Genomic DNA, 26,266 nt, shown 5'->3' with positions numbered 1-26,266 from the left:
GCTCTGCATATAATTAGTCCAAACACAAAGGAAGCAACTGAATGGAGGTTGTCACTCTCTGGAAAAGGGTGGGTAAGACACTTTTTAATTAAATTCTTTCATGAAGAAAGATTTTTTTTTTTTCCTTTGCTGCAGCATTTAACATGAACAAAATCACTATCATTTTACCTTTGAATGTCTGTGAACTTTAATGCTGCACAGCTCCTGCATGCTATAAAGTGAAATATTTGCCTCTGTGTTTGTTCTGTTTGCTGTTTTGCTTTGGTTTTCGGGCTTTGTTTCGTTGGTTTGCCTTTTTTTTTTTTTTTCCTCCCTTAAATAAAATATGATGTAGAATTTGAAAAGACTCAATGGACATTCTCAAGCATATTTGGAAATATTCTTGCTAATGGATTTCCTTCTTATTGGTCTCTGTTTAAACTGGCTGCTGAGGAAGCCCCCGGGGTTGATATTGTGTACGCTGGGTATCTTTTCTAAAATGCTTCCAGCTGTGAATAGTGGGTGTCCACAGCTCTGTCGGTGTGAGGGCAGGCTTTTGTACTGTGAATCACTGAATCTCACAGAGATGCCTCGCAACCTGTCGGGCATGATGGGCTTGTCTCTGCGGTACAACAGCCTTTCAGAGCTGCATGATGGACAGTTCACAGGGTTAATGCAGCTCACGTGGCTCTATCTGGATCACAATCACATTTGCTCAGTGGAGGGGAATGCCTTTCAAAAATTGCGGCGAGTTAAGGAGCTCACCCTGAGTTCCAACAAAATAACCCAACTGCCCAACACCACTTTCCGCCCCATGCCAAACTTGCGCAGTGTGGATTTATCATACAACAACCTGCAGTCTTTGGAGCCTGACCTGTTCCACGGGCTGAGAAAACTGACAACTTTGCACATGCGGTCGAACGCCATCAAGTTCGTGCCAGTGAGAATTTTTCAGGACTGTCGCAGCCTGAAGTTTCTAGACATAGGATACAATCAGTTAAAGAGCCTGGCTCGAAACTCTTTTGCTGGCTTGTTCAAACTCACTGAGCTGCACCTCGAGCACAATGACTTGGTGAAAGTGAATTTAGCCCATTTTCCCAGGCTCATCTCCCTGCACTCCCTCTGCTTGCGAAGGAATAAAGTTACCATCGTAGTAAACACTTTGGACTGGATATGGCAACTCGAAAAGATGGATCTCTCCGGCAACGAAATCGAATACATCGAACCTCACGTTTTCGAAAGTGTACCTCATCTCAAATCCCTGCAGCTGGACTCCAACCGGCTGACCTACATCGACTCCCGAGTCCTCGACTCCTGGAAGTCCCTCACGAGCATCAGCCTCTCCGCCAACGCCTGGGATTGCAGCCGGAACGTCTGCGCCCTGGCCTCATGGCTGAGCAACTTCCAGGGTCGCTACGACAGCAACCTGCTCTGTGCCACCCCCGAGTACGCCCAGGGAGAGGATGTTTTGGACGCTGTCTACGCCTTCCACTTGTGCGAGGATGCCGACCCCACGAGCGTCAACACCTTCTCCCCGGTGACCAACAACAGCGAGCAGACGCTGGGCTATGGCTCGGCCACCGCCACCTACGACGCGCCCGACGGCGACGAGGACCGGACCACGTACGCCGTCACCATCACCATGCCCGGCGAGAACTCCGAGAACGCCGTGCAGATTCACAAGGTGGTGACGGGCACCATGGCACTGATTTTTTCCTTCCTCATCGTGGTTTTGGTGTTGTACGTCTCCTGGAAGTGCTTCCCAGCCGGCTTAAGGCAACTGAGACAGTGCTTTGTCACACAGCGCAGGAAGCAGAAGCAAAAACAGACCATGCACCAAATGGCTGCCATGTCAGCCCAGGAGTATTACGTTGATTACAAACCCAACCACATTGAGGGAGCCCTGGTGATCATTAATGAGTATGGATCTTGCTCCTGTCACCAGCAGCCAGCGAGGGAATGCGAGGTGTGATTTTCCTTTGGGATTTAAACAGTGTGCAACCAAATAACAACGTGCAGGCAGACAGTGGCACGGGGTGGGGGGGAGTTTGCTGGGCTTTCCTGGTGATTTCTGACGTGCACCCATGCCCAAATTGTTTAAGAGGGGCTGTCCGAGAGACTTGATATTTTAGCTTTATCGTGTCTTAAAAACCTTCAGGACAGCCAATCTTAAGGTTTCATATGCTAATACCCCCTTTGAAGATCTGTCAATATTCAGGAATCTGAGAGTGTAAAAAAGGTACCAATTATTGATCTTTTGTAAACTAAGGAAACTGTTTAAAATAAAAAAAAAATAGCATTTACAGTTTTTACAGACTGGTGTATATTACATGAATGGTTCCCTGTATACAAAATGCAACAGTTTAACCTCTCTCTTCTTGCTGAGTGTTGAAATGAAAAGTCGAGGAGCAAAGAAGCCACGTAAAATAGAAAGCTTAAAATGACCCAGGTGGCTTCCCATTGTAATTAGCACACATTCACGTGCATTATGTTGCTGAAGATATGAAGCATGACACTGGAATTCTATTTTTGTTAATGTGCTACCTTTAACTGGACGTCAGTACAAAGAGCCAGAGCAGCTCAGAAAGGCTGAAGTTTTGACTGTGTCACTAGGACAGGATTTCTGAGGATTTTTAAGTACAGCTCATTTGTTAGTTGCTGTAAGATCCATAAAAACTGCATTATAACCCCTAAAAGTACTTTGTATCAAAACTGATGATATTGTGAAGACTCACTAGCAAAAAACAACCAACAAAACCCAGACAAGTGAAACACTGCCAAAATGTGCTCTACAAAATTTTCTTTAATATTAAAAAAAACCCAAAAAAGTGCTAAATTTTAGGGTTTTTACTTGCATTTACCACTTTTATGCTTGTTTTTGATCTATACCACGAGCAAAGATCCCCTCACTTTGTGGCCTGTGGTGCCATGGTGAACGGAGAAGAGCAAAGGCAATTATTTGTGTCTCAGTGGTGAAACTCAAGAGCAAAACCACTGTCAGGGTAGGACAGAGAGTTTTCAGAGCACCCTTCTGGGTCCTGTAGTAAAGTACTGGCAAAGCCCAGCTCGTGTCCCTCCCTTCCACCACCAGCCTTCACTAACAAAACAACCCCCAAACCTCTGCAGAGGCTGGAGGCAGATGTACCCTCCTAACCAAGGACTGAAAAATGGCATTGATGGATATAAGCAGTGATTTCATGATGTAGAACACCACAGCTGTTTTATCTGACTGCCCTTAAATAAAGGCTTCCTTTCCTTGTATTTTTGGTTTTTCATTCCAGAATGTGAACAAGCAACCGATTGATCTTTTCAGCAGCTCCTCTCACACTAATTGACGATGAGGGAGTTTTATAACATCAGGCAGAGCATCTTGAAATTTTCTTCCTACAGCATTACATGCAAATAAAATGTTATGGATAATGAACTGGGTGACATTTCTGTGCTTTGTACATGTTTCTCTATCCTCAGGTTACCACCAAGAGAGGAGCAATTCCAAAATTTGACATGTGTTTTAATGTAACACAGATTTTTTTTTTCCTTTTTCATTGCTTTAAAGTGCTATCTACTCTTACAAGGGTACAGCAGGCTTATAAAGCAGAAAAACAGGCACAGAAGAAATAATTTGTTTTCTTGAATAGCAGGTTTTAGCCATTAATTTTAAATGTAAAGAGTAAAATTTGTATTTCTTTTCTGACTAAAAATATTTTTAAGGAGTATTTCCCTCTATTTGGTACATCTCATACTGTTTATTATAAAACATAAAAAATAGTCTCGTAATCAAAATTTTTACTCAGTGAGACTGTAATGTCACCTGTGAAAGCAATGAGATTATGTACTGGGAGAGGGCAGTTTCACAGAAAATTTAATGAAAATCAACTGCTTTTTTTTTTTTCCTAAAGCCACTGCAAATTCACCCACAGCTCTCAAACAAGCAAGTACTGTTAAACCCAGGCTTTTCTCTCTTGAAACAAATGCACATTTCTCTCTCTGTTCCTCAAGCCCACAAGGGCCTGATCCATCCTGAAATTCCCAAGTGACCTGAGGGGTTGAGTGTGCACGTACAAACCTAACAGGAGGGGCAGAGGGAAGGTACAGAACCCCTCTTCTCCTTAGGTTCTTGACCATGTTTGAAGCAAAAGTACTTTATGCCATGCTAACTGAGGGCCTAGCTGTATTTATTTTGCTCACTTAACCCTTCTCTGAAATCAATAGGGATTTTAACTGTGAAAACTTGGCTCTCTAACTTTGGGCTATGTGTTCCCCAAGTCCCCAGGCAGCACTTGGTTATAGTCACTTGCCAGGAAGGTTCCAAAATCAAACAAGGTTGTTCAAATACTGTCTGCATATGATGAAACAAAATATGAACTGGTTTTATTTTGATAATGACCCCCTGTTGCTATCAGGAAATGTGTTGGTGCAGTCATGGTTTTGCCCCTGTGAACCTGAGACAAGCCTGATACCAACAAACAATCATCCCGTGGTTGTATTTCCGTGTATTTTTAGCATTTTTGTGGGTTGTATTTGAAACACACGAGTGACTGCACCCCTCTGGAGTCATCCCTGCTGTTTATTGGTGTTAGCAACCTCCAGTTATGTTTGCAAAGACATGAGCAATTCTGCCTTTGGAATTTATTCACCTCTGTGCTCCATGCATCTCACATTGACAGCCCAAGGAAATGGAACAGAGCATTTTTCTTTGAAGGCACAGTGATTTCTTGAGTGGGAGCTGATTTGGGGTTTGCCTGTTGCCACTTCTCCTGGGGAGAGGTGATGCCCACCAATGGCTTGCCACCCGGAGCAGGATGATGGATGGATCCCTCCATGGAGAGCACAGCACTTATTAAAGGATGTATTTCAAAATCCTCATGTGGAAATCTTTTCTAAGGGTAATCCCTTCTAGAGACAACCTCCTGGTGACAGGATTTTTGGAGATCTTGACACCTTCTGAATATTTGCTGGAGAAAAGAAGGTGTCACTGCTGATACGTGGCATGAAGGCACTCCACAGGGTGCCCACATCCAGGCTGAAAATTTTACATGAAATATGTGTGGGTAATAAAGAAATAAAAGAGCCTGTATGTCACTTCAATCCAGCTATTGCAAATCCAGTTATTCATCCTGCTCCAGGCTACTTGCATTGGTGTATATGAGAGTTATTATATTTGTACTGCATTTAGAGCAATTTCAGGGACAGATTTTCCCCAATTCTTTCTCCCAAATTTCATGTTCAACAACTGCCCAGAGATAAGTTATTCCATCCCTTCTGATGCCCTTATTCTGGCCTATTAAATGGCTCCAAAATCAAAAGAAAGAAAAAAAGGAAAAAAATATGCTTTTGGGGTGAGTTGTGAACAGTGTTTTGTCTATGAACTACTTGGGGAATATCAAAGGAAGGGAAATATTTTAAATATTCCCTTTTTGATGTTCCACTTAATAGGAATAATCTCCCTTTTATAATTAGGTAATTAACATTATTTTTAAAAAAAATTTAACTGTCTTTTTGCACACAAGACAGGGTGAAAGGCAAGCAAAAGCACTACCTTTCCTGAAGCTGGTTAGCAGTACCAGGGTTACAGATCTCTAATATGCATTCTCTTGCTGCTAACATCAATATCCACTCACAGTGCACCCAGTGCTGAAGGAACTGTTGCTGTGTATGCTTTGAATGTATATAAGGGATGATTTATTTTCCTTTCTGATTTTTTTTTCCCTTCCTTTCTGTACTACTTTAAAAGAATGGTATGAAACCACAGAATCAATGCTAATGTACCACATTCTGTTTCTGGCCTGAAAATATAAAATACAAAGAAATTCTGTTAAAGGTGCCAATTCCCTCCTTTGCCATGTCTGGGTGCTGCAGGGGGTGAGCCCAAGGGATGACCCATTCCTTGTGGTCACAGCAAGGCTGCTCTGGACCAGGCTGATCCAGCTCCCTGCCTACCCGTGCCACAGAAAGACCATGAATCATCCCTAAGGGCATTTCTGTATGCTTTAATATATTCTCTGTGTTTTCATGGCTAAGGCATTGAGGGGTAGTTGAAACGAGTCTATTTGATAATCTTCTTCAGTGCTGATAAAAAACCCCAAACAACCCTCATTTGCTTTTGAGATGGACTACATTTGTTCCTTGTGTGAGTCTCATTCTGCATTAACAGCAAAAGGACTCTCTGAGTCCCCCTTCCTCCCCCCTCCAGCTTCTACAGTGGTATTCAGAATGGCAAAAAGGGAGTGTTTAATGAAGAAGCTCATTTCTAGTGCTATTATAATAATAATAGCAGTGATAATAATGAAATTAAGAGGAGACAAAAGATAAGAGGAAAGACTGGAGTAATGGCAACCAAACTCAGGGTGTTTCTGGATTCCTCTGCCTTTTCCTTTTGTAAAGATGGTTAACCTAAAGAAGCAGCACAGATGAGAAACCAAGACTGAGGGTGGGTGGAGAAAGCAGTTTTAAAAACTGTGCAAGCAGGGATGAAACAGCTTCTGCAAAGGAGGGTACACCACTAAATAGCTCCATTCAGCAGGAGAGAGAAAAGGAAGGGGTGAAGGGACGGGATGAAAGGGAAGATGAGAGCTGGTGAGAAGGCAAGGGGGGCAATGTGCACACATGGGAAATGAGATTTCTCTGTGCCTTCCCCTCCCACGTCTGGGCTGTGGCAAGGACAACAGCAGGGACTGAGGAACATGCCCAGCATCTCTCTCTCTGCCCTGCCTTTCCCAGCAGACACTTCCCCAAACACACGTGCCTGCAGCCCCATCATTTCCTCCAACACCTCCCTGTCCCCTGGAGCACAGTGTCCTCATCCAGCACTCTGCCTGCCCAGCTCCTGCGCTGTGCCTCTGCCACCACTTTTTGGGCTGGATTTCTTAGCTATCCTAGTCACAGCTCACCAGAGACTTGCCAAAAAAATTGACTTTTCTACCCCCCCAAAAAAAAAAAAATATATATATATATATATATATATATATTTTTTTTTTTTTTTTAAGAAACCCTTATCTAGAGGGATGGATGATCTTGAGCTACTGCGGATTCTCCTGCTAATTATATCTACACTCAGTCAGCTTTCACATTCACAGCTCTAATGACAAACAGATCTGAGATATTTTTGCTGTGTTCAATTTACCATTATGCATCAAGGTTATACTTTGCCTTGACCTGCCCAACCCAGTCTAATATTAACAGATTGAGCATTTATGTGAGTTCCTTTCCAAGCATGAAGTTGATTAGGAATTTAGGAAATGCTGGTGATTTAAAGATTAACCTTTCATATAATTACTGACACAAACCAGAGCTATTAAGGTATTAGAAACAACTATTCAGAGCATATTCTACATTAAAAATCAAATCACATTTAGAGCCATGCGAAAGACTTTCCATACCAGCCAATCTTTTTTTTTTTTTTTTTAAACAGCAGAAGAAAAACCTGGTGAAAGGAAAGGAGTAAGCACAGCCTACCTCTAAAGTTATGGGGAGGAAAGCAAAGCTATAAAAATAATATAGAAACCAAGCAACAGTCTTCTGCTGGCAAGACACAGCTTGTAATTGGGTGGGTGGCTGTGAAGAGCTGAGATGAATGCTGCAGAGCACTGTAATTTTACTGCACCCTGTCTGCTCTAAAGTGAACATATTTGCAATGAAATCTGTATTTCTGTGAGAACAGGGCAATTGGGTTTTTTGGGTTTTTTTCTGGTTTGGTTTTTTTTTTATTATTATTAAGATCACGTCACTTGTTGGCATTCAGGCACAATTCTTGAAGTTTTAAAGCAATTACTGTTCTTACTCCCTTTGCTGGGGTGATAGCTGGGGGAGACAGTCAAAGGGAAGAGGCTGCACTGAAAGGAGTTTGAGCTCCAAGTCCAAGATTTGCATCACAAGAGAAGAAATTCAGTCGAAAATAAACACCAGCTTTTCACCTTTCCCTCCATCTCCCCTCTTCCTAAAAATCCAAATATGCAGATCGCTGATAAAAATCAGAGCTAGGTGGCAGTGCTAAAGGATTAATACTATGCACATCTGTGCTTGGCAAACAGCACCTACTATTCTGCTAAGGCACTTTTATTTTAAATCATTTCCCTGCTCTCATGTTCTTCACATCCTCACCATACACAGGCACTACTGCCAGAGAGATGTCTTTCAGCACGGGTGCTATGGGAACATGACCAATTCCCTTCAATTTCTGAGCTAACAAAGACTAAATCTAAGATTTCAAAGGCAATAGGTAAGTAAAAAAAAAAAATCTACTTCATCATTGAGTTATCATTTTTAGCACAGCATATTCTTTGACTGACATCATTAGACACTAAGCCCAGATATTAATTTATTATCAACTTAAATCTGGCCCTTTTTGCTGATGTGCCTTTCTCCTAAGAGCAGAACAGAGCACGACACCGGGGGGAGGGTTGAAAATTTTTTGGTAAAATCTAGGATTTAAAAAAAATATGTATGGACACATCAAATTGATTTAAGGGTTGATCCAATGAAAAATAAAATGCAGTTTCTGTATAGCAGATCTTCCTGCAGTAGCACACCTCTGTACCCTAGTGGTTACAGTCAGGTATGAGCAAACATCCTCCTGAGAGCTGGGGGACTCAAACTGAAAACAGATTTCTGAATTCCTTTCAAAATATATATTTTCCCTCTAATTTTTAACCCTTCTTACCCATTCTCACATTTTTCCTTCCCAGAGCCGCACAGGCAGGGTGAACCAAAAAACAGGAGAGGGAGGAGGAAGCGGAGAGCCCTGAAAATCCCAGGCTAACCTGCAAGAACAGTACACAGCTCTTGAATTCCTGAGGTTTTGAGCCTTTTCACAACTGTCAGCCCTTTGAAACATGTCTGCTATCAACCCTCTTTGCAGGATGAGAGGTAAAGTGAGCTCCCAAGAGTAAACCTGGATCTGTCTTTGTGGTCCAGTGCCCCTCTGACAGCCTGGCTTGCTTACAGAGCCTGGTAAATATTAAAGAATGTTAATAATAATGAGATAAATCATCTAGGGATTTTTTACCCACTCTTTTTTTTTTTGTTGTTCTTTTTTTAAACTTGGCTCTGTAATAAAGCTTATCATGACGGAAAATTTACTTCTCTGATCCACATTATTTCCCAATGCAATTTTTTTTCCACAGCAAACAAATTTGTGGCTGCTGCTCAAAGGTTTGCAATCCTCGGGCTAAAGAGGCCACTGGATGTCAAATGTTTACCTTAATTCCATGTAAATGTCACTCCATATTGGACATTTTCTGTTTCTTTACCAGTGAATTCAGCTGCCTCCACCTTCACAAACCTTCCCCCTGCACCCTAACTCTTTTTCCAAACAGCGCAGAACATGCTGCTCCTGTCAGATCAGATTCCCAAATAACAGCTGGATGCCATGAATTTATTATGTAATTGCTGTTGTCTAATAAATTGGATGTGCATGCTATGGCCTGAGAGATGAAGAAATCATGGAGACAGCGAAGAAGCAGGAGGAATGCAGCTGACATTCTCTCTCTGGGGAAAACCCACAAAACTGTGTGGAACAGTGCTTGAGGAAGGTGAAAGGCAAAAAAAAAAAAAAAAAGGGGGGATTACATGGGCTAGAAGAAATCACTGCTACAAAATAGAGGGGAAAATTGTAAAGGGGACAGTGCTCATAACAGATGAATCAGAAAGAGATTTAGGTGATAACCAACACAGCTGACCCTCATCAGGTGATAACAAAGCTCTGTGGTGATTTCTGATAACAAAATGAACCTATATAAACCTACATCTGCAGTGGGAAACAGAAACCCACAAAGTCTCAGGGAGCTGAACCCTGGGCTTATTCCTGTGTCCATATTGGCTTTGTCATGATTGGCTTGTTGTTAAATTTTTTTTTTAAATTGTTTTTTTATTGCTGTCATGCACAGAGGTGAACCCATGGAGATTGTGCTTTGGCTTAATGGGGAATATGCTAAGCCAAAAGTTGTTTTCTCAACGGGTGGCACTTGTAGACTGAAGCAAAATTTGCTATATTGCTTTGTGTGTCTATTTCTCTGATTCTAGCAACTGTTGGGAATTACATTAGGTTATTCGAGCTGGCAGAATGAAGAACCTCCCAAAAAAAGTTCCCTGAGTAGTTTTATGAAGTTACACTCAGTATCTTTCCTAATAAGAGTTGAAAACTTTTTTTTTCCCCTGGTTCTCTTTTCCCACCATGTAGGATACTCCAGCCCCAATCTGTCATTTTTCATTAGCACAGGAGTCAAGCTATGGCTATTAATGAAAACTCTTAATGAGGATTTGATGAATAAGCCCTGGAAAAATCAGACTTGAAACAAACAAGCTAAAATCTGTGTCAGATCAATTTTTTTGTAGGTACTAGAAATTGGGAAGTGAAGGCCTGTATAAAGCACTAGGGAATTTAAAACAACAAATCATATTTGGAATTTTGAAGAGCTTTTGACAGGATATTCAGTTTTCCACAAATAAGATAAGTCCCATTGTCATAGAAAAATAGGTAGAACTCAAAAATACAATGGCCTTTTATGCACACAGGGAAAAAATGGAGCACAGTGTGGTCCCAGGGCCGAAACTGCTGAATCATCTCAGCTATGATCAGGAAATAGATGGCATTTTTCACATGACAGATTATTTATACTGAGAAAAATAATAAAAATCGTGTGGATGTGCAAAGGGACTTCCAAAGGCTGAAGCTTATATAAGCTTTGATGGATGAAATTCTGAATTGTCAACTACAAAGCAAAAGACAAGATATAGGGGAAAGTGTTCATCTGTGCCTCGCTGATGTAAGTTATAGTCAACAATTGGACAACTGTCTTTCAGGGTATTGTATTAAAACCTCTGCCCAGCGTGCAGAGAGGGGAAAAAAAAAAGAGGAAAAAAGAAAAGTGGAATAACATCTCAAATAGAACAGCTCTCAAGAAATTAAATAGTGCGATAGAAACCACTCCTATGGCTTCAGAAAATAGAAATATAGAAAATTCCGTGAAGGCTAAGTTAGAAAAGGATGTAAGCGCTAGATAAGGATAAACGCCTGCCAGGTGAGAGGATGAATGATTTGGGAAAGTTTGCGAGGAAGGAGGGAGGGAGGGAAGAAAACAGCCCGAAAACAGCCCAAAAACAGCGGCACGAGAGCAAAACGTGGATCCACCCCCCCTCTAGTGGCCAGTCCCCACCGGCTGCTGCAGAAACCACCCAAACCACCGGGCAGCACCTTTAGGACAAGAACACACCCGTCGTTTTTATTCCCCGTTCAATTTGATGTTGTTTCACCGTATATTATTATTTTCTACTCCTCATTAAACTGCCTGCTGCACTCCTGTGTTGTTTCTTGTCATTACTCAGTGCACAAGCTGTTGTGCAGATGGATTTTTTTTTTTTTTTTTTAATACCTGCCTGCAAGAAGAGGATACAGAGTGTGACAGGGGCCACGCACACCCTGGCATCAGGAGCAATCAAAAAATTAAAAAAATAAAAACATTTGGAAGCCACATCACCGATGCAAAAAAAAAGAAAAAAAAAAAAGGCATTAAAAACAAGGAACAGTTGTACAGAAATGGGAGCATGGAAGTAATTTGGTACATACATCCCTAAAACTTTTTAGATTAAAAAAGATAGTGTTTTAGGAACAGCATCTGGGAAAGGGCATATCATGCAGTGGATTTTTTTTTCTTATATTTCTTACTCATGGACCAGTCACTGAATTTCTGTGTTTCCAGCCAACCTGCACACCTGGGGAAACTGAGGCTGAGTGAACCCCCACATTCTGAACACACACAGGTTATTCTTGGCCACTTACTCCTTCCTCTGTCTTCTGTAGGACATGCACTAAAACTGGAAAATCCTAATTTTTACGAATTTTTCTGAATAATTCAATACAACAGACCATTTTCTACTGCTATTTTTAAACAATCTACCCTGGAACACTCTGTGGATTGAGGAGAGGGGAGGAGATGCTGAGCTGGGTGCAGGGAGGGGATGTGAGCCCTGAGCACCTGAGCAGGAGCTCAGCCCTGTCTCTGGTTGAGGTAACACCAAACACTTTGTCAGAAATGGCTGCTTTGGTAAATTTGTACATTCTACTAAAAAAAAAAAAAAAAAAAACCAAAAAAAAAAACAACAACAAAAGTGAACATCCTTCAGCTGCATCTATTTCATACTCAAGCTAATTAATTTCAGTATAGCAGCCTGGGCTTGTAAGGCAGATGAGAAGTCACAAGGAGTTATATTTGCCTCTTGTCAAAATCCTTCCATCACTTCAATTTTCTCAATCCCTGCTTCAATTGTCACCCTCAGCAATGATTTTTAAGATGCAGCAGGTAAATATATGTATTTAATAGGGAGAAAGGTGATTTGATAAGAAATTGCCTAAGAATGTATTTTTAATTAAGGCTTGTAAGACACGATGCACTCTTGTATGCATTTTAATAATTAAAGCAGGACTGCTGCCCTTCTATAAATTATTCTGAAATTACCTGTTGATTACCTAAGATGGTGCCTTGTTGTATCCTATGGTAGCTCAGATGGAGTTCAGAGCACCCTTAATTTAATTTGAGTAATTAATTTGTTCAACTGAAAGTGAAGAATAAAATCACAAACAAGGCACATTTTGACTTCTTGCATGTTAAATTTAAAGAACAAACCCATATTCAATGTGTCTTCCTAATGTGAGCTTGTTAAAAATAGTCAGATAACAGATTATTCAAAAGATTTGTACATAATGATGTAAGCAATTTGCTCTTCCATTACCAAATTAATTCAAGTTTCTGTACATGGCAAATATTATTCGCTATGTCTCTTCTGTGTGTATTCTGTGCTTCCAGAGGATTAAAGAAGGAATTTTGTCACTGAAATAGGAAAACAGATTTGCAGATGTAGCAATCTTGTAAAACCCTGAGCTCAGAAAAAAACATTTTCAATGCCACCAAGAAGGAAAAATCATTTCCCAAATTGTCCCAAGTCTCTTCCTACAGAGATTAAAAGGACAATGATGCGCCTCCGACGTGACTCTTTTCAACTGCCTGCAGGAACAGGCCAGCTCCCATTCCCTTCCCGTGATTAGGCTCAGGATTATTTCACGCCTGTCTCTTGGTTCCTATATTTGTCATGTAAGGCATTTTTTGCAAGGTGAACACAAGTTATTTTATTCAGAGGTGTGAAAAGAAAAAAAAAAAAGTACTGGTCCCTTGCTGCATTAGTCAGGTTTCCATCACTAGGAAGTAAAGCATCAATTGGGATGAAAACTCTAGAAATCACTTTTTTTTTTTTTTTAATTCTTGCCAACTACATAATTATGCCTCAAATGATTTTGTGCCAGGTGGTTTGGCTAACAGATGGAATGGTATATTTGCTCACTCTTCGTAAACCAAGCTCCTTTCAAAAGCGTGCGAGCCAAAAGTATCTAAATTATTGATTGGCAGTTATATATGCCTAATAAGTAATTAAACTAGCTACAAATTACAGTGACTCCTGTGAGCATGAAAAAAACCCATACAGAAAATATGTGATTGTGTCTTTCTAATAACATTTTTAAATCATGGCAGATAAAAATATTGGTGTGAAACGATGCACTCCAGAGAAAAGAGCTTTGGTAGGAAGCACCTTAGAAATGTCTAAAGCAGGATGCTTTGCATAGCAGGGAGCCATGGGCTGGGAGAGGGAACTGGGAGAGCCTCAGGAGCTTCAGCAAGGCCAAGTGCAGGGTCCTGGCCAAGAATGAGGGACAAAGACAAGGCTGAGTGGAGAATGGATGGAGAGCAGCCCTGGGGAGAGGAGGTGAGGGTGGTGAGGGTGCTGAGGGTGCTGAGGGTGATGAGGGACCTGAGGGTGCTGAGGGTGCTGAGGGACCTGAGGGTGCTTGGGGTGCTGGGGGACCTGAGGGTGCTGGGGGTGCTGAGGGTGCTGAGGGAGATGAGGGTGATGGGGGTGCTGAGGGTGCTGAGGGAGATGAGGGAGATGAGGGTGCTGGGGGTGCTGAGGGTGCTGAGGAGGCTGAGGGAGATGAGGGTGCTGAGGGTGCTGAGGGAGCTGGGGGTGCTGGGGGTGCTGAGGGTGCTGAGGGACCTGAGGGTGCTGAGGGAGCTGAGGGAGATGAGGGTGCTGAGGGAGCTGAGGGTGCTGATGGTGCTGGGGGTGCTGAGGGGTGGGAGCTGCGCCTGCCCCAGCCCAGAACCCGCCGTGGGCAGCAGGGCAGGGGGATTCTGCCCCTCTGCTCTGCTCAGGTGAGACCCCACTGCAGCCCCAGATCTGATTCCCAACATGAGAAGGACTTGGAGATGCTGGAGAGAGCCCAGAGGAGGCAACAGAGATGCTCCAAGGGCTGGAGCCCCTCTGCTCTGGAGCCAGGCTGGGAGAGCTGGGAACATTCACTTGAGGAAGAGAAGGCTCCAGGGAGAGCTCAAAGCTCCTTCCAGGGCCTAAAGGGGCTCCAGGAGAGCTGGAGAGGGACTAGGGACAAGGGATGGAGGGACAGGACACAGGGAATGGCTTCACACTGTCAAAATGCAGGGTTAGATGTGATACTGGGGAGAAATTGTTCCCTGTGAGGGTGATAAGGCCCTGGCACAGGGTACCCAGAGAAGCTGTGGCTGCCCCTGGATCCCTGGAAGTGCCCAAGGCCAGGTTGGACAGGGCTTGGAGCAACCTGAGCTATTAGAAGTTTTCCCTGCCCACAGACACAGTTGGAATGAGATAGGCTTTAAGGTCCCTTCCCACACAAGTCATTCTGTGATTCCATTATAAAATTAAAAGTTGCTCCTGTAAGATGGTTTTCACAATCCCCAATATTACCAAAGTCTTACTTAACCAACTAGAGCTTGTGAGCAGATCTAACAAATGCAGGCAGGTTCTCAAGACTTTCCCAGACAACATAGCCTCAATATAACCACCACTCTGGAGGGAGAAATTAAACTGAGATAGAACAACCAGCATTGCTTTATCCATCCTGTATTGGGAGTTATCTGGGGTTCACTCATTTCTTGCCTGCACATCCCAGAAGGAAAACCAGAAACCTTTGTGATGCATGGAATGGCCAGGAGTCCATTTCATCAGGAGGTGTCACACTGTTTGGGAATGTGCTCAGCACACAGAGAAGGCACAGAGTAAAGCCAACCTGGCTGGAAGGTGCTGCACTTGGAGCACACGTGCAGATCAAGGGTGCTGAGGAGGCACAGCAGGCATTTGATGAACAGCACATGTCAGCAGGTACTTTCAAGCTGGAAACAGCCTGGATTTTCTCCTCCTGTGCCCATCAGCTGGGATATAAAAGTACAAGAACTCTGTGACAGAGCCGACCCTGTCCCATTAAACATTTCCCTGAACATCTGCAAACATCGCTGATTTCCCAGCCTGTTTAATGATCCTCATCATAATCCCACCGAGCTGAGGGCAGCAACAGATCCATTTCCCACCCAACCTTCCCATGGGAAAATAGCAATTAATTAAAAAAAATAAAACAAAAAATGAGAAAAGCGTTTTGTCATAGTATATTAATATTTCTGCTACTGCTATCACAGAGCTGTGCCAGAAACATTGATTTAATAGGCACTGCAAAGCAATTACCATGCAAATAATATTAGCCAGCAATTTATTACTTTTTTTTTAGTGAAGTCCTTGTTTTGGCTAGCAGACCACAGTAACAGATTCCAATAAAATTGGGTAATTGAAAGAAATTGCAAGTGTCTAAATAGCTGTGACACCAAACATGAAGCAGCAGCTCTCAGCCTGGCCTATTGGTCTCCTTGTGATTTCAAATATGGACAACCTGGGGAGCCAACAAAGAAACAGCCTACACAGCAAAAAGAGAGCACTGAAGCAACCAGAAGGAAAGATACCAAGGAAAACTCTCTTCATAGTGACATTGGCAAGGAGGACAATGGAGAATAATGTACAGGGTTTTAAGCCTCTTAGAAAATAGCATTCCTGCCTCAAATTCTTTCTTTTCCCCTGGTTTTCTTCGTAAGAAATATATTTTTCGGAGGAAGTCTATATCTTTGAAGCAATATATGCTCATCTGTTTATAGCACAGGATTGGAGACTTGCTTAGATTAAGTGAAATGTTAATGTCTACGTTCAGCTTCAGAAGTTGCCCATTGATCCTCTTGCCTTGGATTGATCAGAGCAACAGGATGTTACCTAAATCACTTTTTTGTTCTTCCTGTGACTACCAGAAAATGAGCTAAATTGCTTAGCTCACACCAGAGTGCTGTGACGTTCACAAAATTAAGCAAACTGTACATTGCAAGACCTAAAAATATTTAATTCCCATACAAAAGAGATACTGACAGCTGTGTACTTTGAGACATAATAACATGGCTAACAATTAAATGATGCCTCCTAGGAAATCTGGGACAGGAAAACATGTCACCGTCAAGTCTGTCATCCCTGGAAAGACCTTTGAAGATCATCATGTATGCACAAACTTTCTGAGCAGGGCCAGCAGAAGCCAGAAAGGTCACTGGAAAGCTGGGAAAAATGCCAATAGCAAAATAGATGAACAATTTTTACAAAAAAAAAAAAAAAACAAAAAAAAACACCAAAAAACTTTCAGACTTTGAGACAGCAAAAACCTCATTATATTTTCAGCACTCAGTTCACTACAGGACTGAATTAAGAAGCAAGGGAAGGGTAATGGGAAGATCCCAGGCTGTGTAAAGCAGGTTTATATACAAACTCAGCCTGTCACTGAATCCATCCTAATGTAAGTGAACAAACATAAATGTATCATAAAGCACATGCCTCCTTTGAAATAAATACCAGTCTCTTAATGTCTTTATATCTCTAATAATCTTAATTATCTTAATTAGTATTAATTTCTTAATTATGATAATCTTATCTTACAAGGATACCTATGTTGGCATGATAACTGAATTAATACTTCAGCATTTTACAGTCAGAATCTGCCTCATTTCCTCAACAGTTCTTCAGGCAGAATGGCAGCTGACATGACAAAATCAGGCAGGAACACATTTGGCATTTGCCACAAACCTATATCAAGACACACAGTCTTGAATCTGTAGCTTTGCCAAGGAGTAGGAGGATCCACAGGCAAGGATCCCAGTTTTAGACACCAGAGTTTTAAATACAGTAGAGGTGGTTAATAAAGCACCAACTCTCTACACCTGAATTCAGTGTCAAAGTTTGCATGGATTTTCACAAACTGGTGGCTCAGAGTGCTGGGCTGATTCTGTCACTGCTGTTTCAGATGTGACACTTTTTGGCAGAGCACAAACCCGGAGGTCACTGAGGAGAAGGTGGCATTGGCATCACTGTTCCCATCTCATATAGGAATGTAGGATGCCTCCCAATCCAAACATGGATCAAGTGCTCTTTTTTTCCCATGGAATGGAGGTTAGCCTAGAACTGCTGTGGCAATAAAGTCTAAAACTGCAAAATCTGTAGGTGAGTTGATTTCACCCCTCACCACAGAAGCCCTGGAGGAAACCAAGCTAATTGAGCATAAATTGTAATCTTCCCATTCCATACAGTCTTTCACAGCCAAAAGGTTATTTCTAGACCTGTCCTAGGTCTAGAAGTTGGTAGCTCAGCTCAGTTAATTTCCAAGTCTGAGTTTACCCCAGGAATCTAAAAGACTGACAAGAAACCAGAACCTCTTTGGTTATGGAGCTTTTTCCTTTGCTTCATTCCACAGATGGGAGCTCAGCATGGCTGATGCTGATTAAACTGGAGCACGTCTGGAGAGATCTGGAGACAGATTTTTTTTTTTTTTTTTCCCTCAGACACATCACTCCATCAAGGGCTTGACTAAATCTCACACCAATCTCTAATTCTCAGCTATCAATGCAGTGCTCCTCAATAACCCTGTTGTCTTCTTTCACTGTCAAGGGCTACCTTGGTTAATTAGACAGCAAATAAAACACAAACACTGGTGATTAGACCATTTCCCTAGAACTCTGTGAAAGAGGTTAGAGATTTGAAACATATCAATGCTATCAGAGAAGAAAAAAAAAAAATTGTTTAACTTCTGCCATGGTAACTAAGAGACATGATTCTCAGATCACAGTCTGGTTCATCCAGAAGGTTTCTACTCCTCTAGTGATGTTACAGCCTTCATTTTTCTGGAAGTTTCTGCTAAATTTGTGTATTCATCTGGCTGACTTCAGATTTTTCAAAGATAAGTGAAGATTCTCCAGAATTATGCTGGCAAGGGAGTATCAGTTTCCCCCCAGGTATCTGGAGCATGGATAGAAAAGGGGTGGTCTCACATTTCTGAGTCAAGAAGGAAAAGTCTTGAGCCACACAAGGACACACCAGAGAGGACAGCAGCCTGCTGAATGTGACTTTGAACAGCTACTTCCAGAAGCAGCCATAATTTCAGCAGTAAATTCCACTAAAAGAACTGAAATCACCTCCAGCAAGGTCCTTTAGCTCTGACTGATTGTGCAATACAAGTTTCCCTAGCAAGGCTCACCAACTGTGGCACTCCAAATTCACATCCCACTTCAGAGACATTTCCTCAAGTAGGTAAGTAATGTCTTTTGAAAATAGAGATTTGCTTAATGTCAGAAAAAAGAACTCCTCGTAATGAGGTACTGCCACCAACATATCAAATGGCTGAATTAGAGCTAATTGAATACTTTCAATCTAGGCTGGTGTCACCAGCCCCTAGAACTGCATCAGATGATATTCAGGGGATAAGAAACTCTATTCCAGACAAAAGTGGCTCTGAAAAAGGATACAAGATTTTCAAGTCTTTTGTAAGGGAAAGTGTTCAATTGTCTTCTCTTCTTTGCAGAGTAAGATAAGAAGCAATCAGCTCAATTTGGAATAAAAGAGATTTGTATTCCATATTAAAAAGCATTTGCTAACTGTAAATATAGTTCAGCACAGAAGATGGAGAAAGTTCTGTTTGTACCCAGAATTTCAGCATTTTAATCCTTTGTTGCAACTGAACTGAATTAAGACTCTTCCAAACAACTGTCAATATTATATTACTTTTTAGGAACTGGAACATTTTGCATTATACTACAGAAAATTAAGACCTTCTTCACTTATGTCATCTCATAATGTTTTCTTAATTTAAAGAAACATATAAACACAAATATTTAAGTGAAATATATATGTGCATGCATGCATAGTCACAAGTTTCTGACAGCACGCAAGCTGACATGTAATTAAATCATGACATTGAATTAAGGGAGCTTTCAAGGAACAATAAAGCTGGTGTGTAAAAATCCCAGTGTTGGGATTCTGAGGGGTGAAATTCCTGAGTGGCACCAGTCCCTCAGCACATCCATGGACAGCTGTAGGGAGAGCTCACAGCAAGGTTTGATAGAAAATTCGGTGTCACTCAGAGGGGCACGAGCTCACACTTTTCCTTGGAAGTGCATCCACATATTGTCACTAATTCACTTTGGACAGAATGAACACTGCTGCTCTTCAAGGTAATGGAAATTCCTGTTGATTGACAGCACAGACAGACCATTGCTTAGTGATTTTGAAAATAAAGTGTAATTGGAGACTGAAACAAGGACATGCTGTCAGCTTTATTCTATTTCCTTGTTTTATATGTAACATAAAGGTAGAGTAGGACAGAGCTGTAAATCCCTGGGTTTATTTTATTAAGCTCCTCGTTTATAAATTGGACTATTTTTGATCCATGCTTTTTTAAGTTGCTTTCATTCCAAGGTTGTTTGTTATATCAGTTTAAAGAAGGAAGATTGCCAGAAGAAAGCATCACCAACTCAGATTGTTCATATTCAGAGCAGGACTAAAATTTTAACAATTCCAAATGGGTTTGATGACAGGAATATGGAACAGCTTAATTCAGCAATGTCTTTATACCTTCATTTCTAAAATATTGCATACAAGTCTATTAAACATTGTTATTCAGAAGCTAAAATGACAGAAGACAATAATGGAAAGCATTTTAAGAATGTATCTGGTTTACTTGCCTGCAAAAAGTCAAAATCAATTGTATCTTTCTTGACAAATGTGGCTATTATCAACACCCGCCACTGATAAGGATTTTGCAGCATCCTCAGGCAAAATACTTCTGTACTGTATTCTCATTACTCCTATTACACTGTCCTTAATTCTAATCTAAACCTTTCCTGCTGCAATGTTATTCCAGAACTATTTCTCCCATCCTGTAGCAAAATGAAACCTGTTTATTCTATTCCACTTTGCAGCAGCATTTTTTGTCGTTCAGGACCTGGAGGAAAAATTGGTGCAATTTTCACTTCTCCAGACAAAACACCAGTTCACTCAATCTCCTCTTATAGATCTGATTTTTCCCTAGGTCTTTGATCATTATTTTTATGTTCCTTTTCAATTAGACTTTATCTTTCTTGAAGTCTGTACCCCAAATTGACACAGCATTCAGCAGTGCTCTTCCCAGTGTGCTGGGGTGATATATTCTGCTTAGAATTAGATACTCTAAGGAATAGGAACAGGTTATGGTGCACTGTAACTCACTGCCATCTTTCCCAAAGAATCACTGCACAGTGGATTTGTTGTCCTTTTTTATAAAATGCATGTTTTGGGAGGAAAAGATACAAGGGAAGAAGATCAAGGTAAGATATTTAGGATGACAAGAGGGCTGGAGCTATGAGGTGCTCACCTGGAGAAGAGAATATTCCAGGGAGATCTCAGAGCCCCTTCCAGTGCCTGAAGGGGCTCCAGGAGAGCTGGAAAGACACTGGGGACAAGGGATGGAGGGACAGGACACAGGGAATGGCTTCCCACTGCCACAGGGTGGGTTTATTTGGTACATTGGGGAGAAATTCTTCCCTGTGAGGGTGGGGAGGCCCTGGCACAGGTTCCCAAAGAAGCTGTGGCTGCCCCTGGAAGTGTCCAAGGCAAGGCTGGATGGGGCTTGGAGTGACCTGAAATAGTGAAAGGTGTTCCTGCACATGGCAGCGGGTGGAATGAGATGAGCTTTGTGATCCTTCCAACTCAAACCATTCTGTGATTTTATGATTTTGGTTTTTTTATGAGTAAATATTGAAGCTCTGCATATCTGTAGTCTGTGTTTTGTTTAACATCTCAGTTGCATTCATAAAATTCAGATCTGGCAATACTGTGTATACATGAAACCACATTCTTTTAAGGCAACACTTTTCTTTGGGTGAAGCAGATCATTCATCTAAATTGATCACACATAAATACATTTGCACTAGCAGAGCTGTTAATTTATATGCCTACTTCAGCCAGGCATTTAACCAGAAATATCCTTATCCAGAAATACAGGCTTTTAAAGTGACCTAAACTGGGAATAAGCCATTAAATATAACATAATAAGTCCTTTGTCTCACAACCTGCAGTCTGGAAATGCATCATATTGAAAAACATTTTTAGGAATTATTTGAAGGAAATTTTGTTTCAGAAAAGAATTTACTCATCAGAACAATTATCTACTGGGCAAGACACTACTAAGCAATATTATTTTATAAGTATATTGAGGGGTTTTTTTGTCATATGAAGTGGTTTCATTTTCTTCTCCCTCCCAGGGAATGGCAGCACTCCTGACAGCACTGCAGTGCTTCCTCTGGATGTGGCCCAAGTAAGCTGACATTTGAGAGACATCACAGAGGTGACAGGAACTATATTAACTTTTATGAAAAGCCAAAGCTGACTTCAGAATACCTCAAACAAAATCAATCACTCGGTATTGTGTAAAACAGGGTTAAATTACATCCCAAATATTATTTTAAGCTCTGATCTTTGTTGTAGGTTTTAATTAAACATTTTTAATTAAAAAAAAAAAAATTACAACAAAGGACATATCAGGAAGAATGCTTTAATGAGAATATGAATATTCAGAGGGGAGATGTGAAAGCTAATGCTCTGTGATGACCTGATTCAAAGGTCAGTGAAGCAAACAGAGAGACTTCGTATATCACAAAATCACAGAATGGTTTGGACTGGAAGGGACCACAAAGCCCATCTCATTCCACCCCCATCCATCAGCAGGGACACCTTCCACTAGCCCAGGCGGCTCCAAGCCCTGTCCAGCCTGGCCTTGGACATTTGCAGGGATCCAGGGGCAGCCACAGCTGCTCTGGGCACCCTGTGCCAGGGAACAATTCCTTCCAATATCCCATCCATCCCTGCCCTCTGGCAGTGGGAAGCCATTCCCTGTGTCCTGTCCCTCCATGCCTTGTCCCCAGTCCCTCTCCAGCTCTTCTGGAGCCCCCTTAGGCACTGGAAGAGGCTCTGAGCTCTCCTTGGAGCCTTCTTTTCTCCAGGTGAGCACCCCCAGCTCTCCCAGCCTTGCTCCAGAGGAGATTTCCTATAGATCAACCCCTAACTGTCAATACACAAACGTATCTCACACCAACATCAGATTTTTATCACAAATTCCCTGTGGTTTTTTTCCCCTCTGCCTTAAACAGCTGTGTGCACACCAATCTCCCTTTCCTTGTCTCCAAGGCTCACAGCTTTGGGCTGTTCTTTCTTATGCACCTTCCCATGCAAACAGCTTCTTCCTCCACACCTTTCTCGCCTGAATTTTTTTGTTCCATCCTATCCTATCTGTTTGCAGACCTGGCACCAGCATCTCTTCCTTGTCTCTCTCTCTTGGCTCCAGCTTTATCCCTTTCCACGTTTTCAGAAGCAAAAACATCTTCATGACCAGTCCAGAAAGGGTCTCTCAATATCTATGGCCTGTGGCTACAGACCTGAATTTATGATTAATTTCTCCACATCCTCATAGCCACGTCCTCATATATATTTTTTTTTAATCTATTACAAATCTGTTTCTTCTCTTTTTGCTAATTTCACACACACATTTCCTGCATGTACAATGCATCCTCAAGGCTCACTTTTACTCAAAGCACGTATTAAGCTAGAATGCCTTCCAAATATACTGAATTTCTAAGTTTAGCTGTAATATCAGGTTTTCAGACATTTGCTCCAGTTTCTGCTTGGGCTGTAATCTATCTGGGACATGCTTTGTGTCTTCATTTGCATTTTGAATGTAACATTTCATAAATTGTTTTTTTTTAAATGTTAATTTTGTTGTTGTTGTTCTTGTTGTCGTCACTTGTGACTTTAGCATTAAATCTCTATCACAGTTAGCATTTGGAAAGTTTGGTCTTTAGGAGGTTTCTGTTCAGTCCTAATTCAGGAAAAAATTTCCTGGATTTAAAGAAATCTCTGACTCAATCCAGACTGACGTAACACTTCGATCTGTGAACACTGGAAGTTTTCCATGACGTAAATGAATCTAGAGAAATAATCTAAGAGACATATTATTAACAAGAACATTTATATACATGTATAAAGATCTGATTTAATGCTAAATATTATCTGATTGGAGATATATTTTTTGAACATGTGTGTGAGTAACCACAGCCTGGTATGTCCTGAGCTTTACTGCTTTTTCATTACATTTATTCCCAAAAATTATTCCCACGTGGAAGCAAAAAGAAATGCTGATTAGAGTGCATTAGCAACTTTACTCAGTATATTCAGGATTAAACATATCTTTTTATGAACATTCTTTTATAACTGTCTCGTTTTCCGACTTCAGAGCAAGGACTGCCAAGAGTTTGAATCCAATCAATTTCTTTGTGAGTCCACATGAGCAATTTGGATAAACCACCTTTGTATTTCACATGGCACTCCAGGACTGTAAAAGCAGCAGTTCATCTCTTCATTCCAATGCAATCCCCAGCTGAATTAATGATTTCACTGCCCGGCCTTGAAGCTTTAGTGTTTGATTTAGCACAGGCAGGGTGAGTCCCATATATAACCTCCACCAGCACCTCCCTCTCTCTCTCCTATATGTAAGTGTATATATAAGATTATAAATACTATATAAATATATAGATGGACATGTATATTCATGCTGATTGATATTTCTGTTCCAGCCATGCTATCACTGTCAGTGAGATAAGACTAATCCTAAGAATTTCTTGAATTTCTTGTATTACATTTACAATAATTTAATATTATCAAGTAGTTAATACTTATCAGCATCTTCTGGAGCTCTTAGAACTAATTTTAACAGCAGAGAGTGTGCCCACCCTGCTAAAAATACAGATGCATTGAAGACAGAGAGCCTTTAGGAGAAAATAAATTTCTATTATAAGGACAGAGACAAAATACTTCCTTTAGTCCCTCATTAGTTATCTATTTTAATGTAACTGATGCTGTTGTTTTGCCTTTAGAAAACAAAGAGCATTGGTGAAGGCCCAGCAGTGATGCCCAGTCAAGAGTGGCAAAGATCCCAAAGAGATTTCAGCCCTATCAGATAATAATGCTGCAGCTGAAAGCCCCTTCATCAGGATCTTTAGATGCCTCTGCTAAGACATTTTTCTTTCTGACTTGCCAGCAGCCAAACTAACATGACTCCAATGACAAATGATCTCTTTAACCCTCCAGAAAGGAGTCCCAACTTCCATTTTTATGTCTGAACGACCAAAGACACATCACCTTTCAAGGAAAGTGAATGCAATCTCAAAGTTTGGAGAAGCATCTCAAAAAATATCATTTCACCACAGTGTTTTTGTCTTTTTGTTTTGTGGCTTTTGGGAAAAGAAGAAGGTATATAGAGAATACAATAAAAATCTGATCTACAGAAAGATTGCCTTAAATTCCTGAGAGGTTATTTCCCTAATTAAGCAGAACAAACTAATTATGTAGGTTTTTACCTTTCAGAGGTGGAGAATGGGAAAACCACGTATCCCCTCAGATTTTAAGTGTCATTAATGAGTTGATGCAATGACAGAGTCAAAGAGAACAGGTGTAGCTGGGACTTTTGGAGTATTTTTAATATTTCCCTTTCTCTGTGGTATTGTGTCATGACCAGCTGAAATACAGTTTTCTTTGAATCTCAGACCTTTAAACAAAGTGAGTTTTGTTCCATTGCTAAGTTTACCTTAAAAATGGAAAAATTTTATATGGTAAGAGATGTCCTCTTGTAAGGAAGTCTTGACTAAAGCAGTTAATTTTCACAGATGCATAAAAACCAAACCAGGAGATATCTGCAAAGTCATTTTGTACTTATAAAACTCTCGGAGAAAGCAACAATATCTCATTGCCTTTCAGATCTACTTCTTCCAGTACAGGAACATTATTTTTCTCTAAAAGCAAACTGGTCAAGGGACCTTTACTCGTTAGGTTCACTGAGGTGGAGTAAGTCCATGTATGTCTTGACCCTCTTGGTCAAGACATTGTGGATTTTCAGTTTTAATCCTCCTTGTATTCATCTCTCACAAACCACTGGAACTAGCAGTTACATAATCAGCTTCAACAATTTCTTTTTTTTTTTTTTTTCATATCCATGCTTTTCAAACACCTACATACATATCACATCCTCCTGAGTTGCTCCAGATCCAATGTTTGAACTAATTCTTCATGACAGGATGTCAATGTCAAGCATTATTGAGCCTTAAACAGAGGCAGTGATTGCCAAATGTAATATTCCAGCACCTTCCCAAGCAAACTGGTGAGAGCTGATTGAAGGGAGGGGCTGATTCAGCTGCACTTACCTACTTTTCTAAAAATAGCTTTTTAACCTCTTTTTTTCTGTAACATTGGTTTCCATTTCTTTGCTCTGAAGGGTGAAACAGTTCATTGCTCTGAGGGCTCATATAAGAATTATGTTCAATTTTCATCACTGCAGCAGAAAAAGCTGTGAAGCCAAGGCACAGCAAAGACACTCTTGACAAATAATGTGTGGTCTACTTTCCTTTCACAATGTAATGGGAATGAGACAGTGGTGCAGCTCAAAGGAAATTTTCATGGGCTCTTGAAAAATAAATACAGAGCTCAAAATCGTCTTTAAATTTTGAATCAAACATACTTTAACAACCACTGTTAAGGTGACTCATAAAAAGATGGTATTACACAAGTAGGGAAACAAAATTGTGGGAAAAAAAGTGGATTTATTTTTTAAGTTACTGTAATATACTGCTAAACCATCTTTATATACATACACCTTAAGAAAATAATGACAAAAATTCAAGCCAGGCCACAGAAGTGGAAATCTGGCATAATTAATACTCTTTTTGACAACTGTGAAATTCCTGTTTTCAATTTGTAATTCAGCTGAGCTGATGACAGATTTCTCCTCATCATCACTGATTTATGAGCTCAACATGTCAACATTTCCCCCCTTCCCACACTATATACACAAGCTGAGGCAGTTTTTTATCCTCGGAACAAAGGACAGCATTTCAAGAAAAACTATCAAATTTTGTATATCCATAACTGCCTTTTGAAATTAGGCAGATTTTTTCTGGATGCCACAGCTCAAGTACTCTAAGGAAAGGACATAAACAGAAAGCAAAACTAAAAGAACAGCGTATGATCAGAGTTTGAATGTCTCAAACATCTTCTGTTT

At 40.9% G+C, this 26,266-nt stretch overlaps 2 protein-coding genes and 1 long non-coding RNA gene across 5 annotated transcripts in view; 2 read left to right on the top strand and 1 right to left on the bottom strand.

Annotated features, from left to right (window-relative positions):
• Positions 1 to 26,266, bottom strand: part of CTNNA2 (catenin alpha 2) — a 471,460-nt gene that overhangs the window by 156,310 nt on the left and 288,884 nt on the right. The gene's annotated exons all lie outside the window — the stretch shown is intronic.
• LRRTM1 (leucine rich repeat transmembrane neuronal 1) lies at positions 389 to 5,067 on the top strand. Its single transcript, XM_002188465.7, has one exon. It carries the CDS (start codon positions 389 to 391, stop codon positions 1,949 to 1,951), a length of 1,563 nt encoding a protein of 520 aa, XP_002188501.1. The 3' UTR covers positions 1,952 to 5,067.
• Positions 8,060 to 8,729, top strand: LOC140683890 (uncharacterized). The gene is made up of 2 exons (XR_012055483.1): positions 8,060 to 8,197; positions 8,664 to 8,729. It is a non-coding gene; the product is annotated as an uncharacterized lncRNA (long non-coding RNA).

The sequence above is a fragment of the Taeniopygia guttata genome, chromosome 4 (genome assembly GCF_048771995.1).
Source record: "Taeniopygia guttata chromosome 4, bTaeGut7.mat, whole genome shotgun sequence".
NCBI lineage: Eukaryota > Metazoa > Chordata > Aves > Passeriformes > Estrildidae > Taeniopygia > Taeniopygia guttata.
The sequence above is the reverse complement of the archived record's forward strand: the minus strand, read 5'-3'. Positions and strand labels throughout refer to the sequence as shown.

Coding starts and splice junctions, on each gene's coding strand:
- LRRTM1 (XM_002188465.7), top strand. CDS start 389: ATGGATTTCCTTCTTATTGGTCTCTGTTTAAACTGGCTGCTGAGGAAG.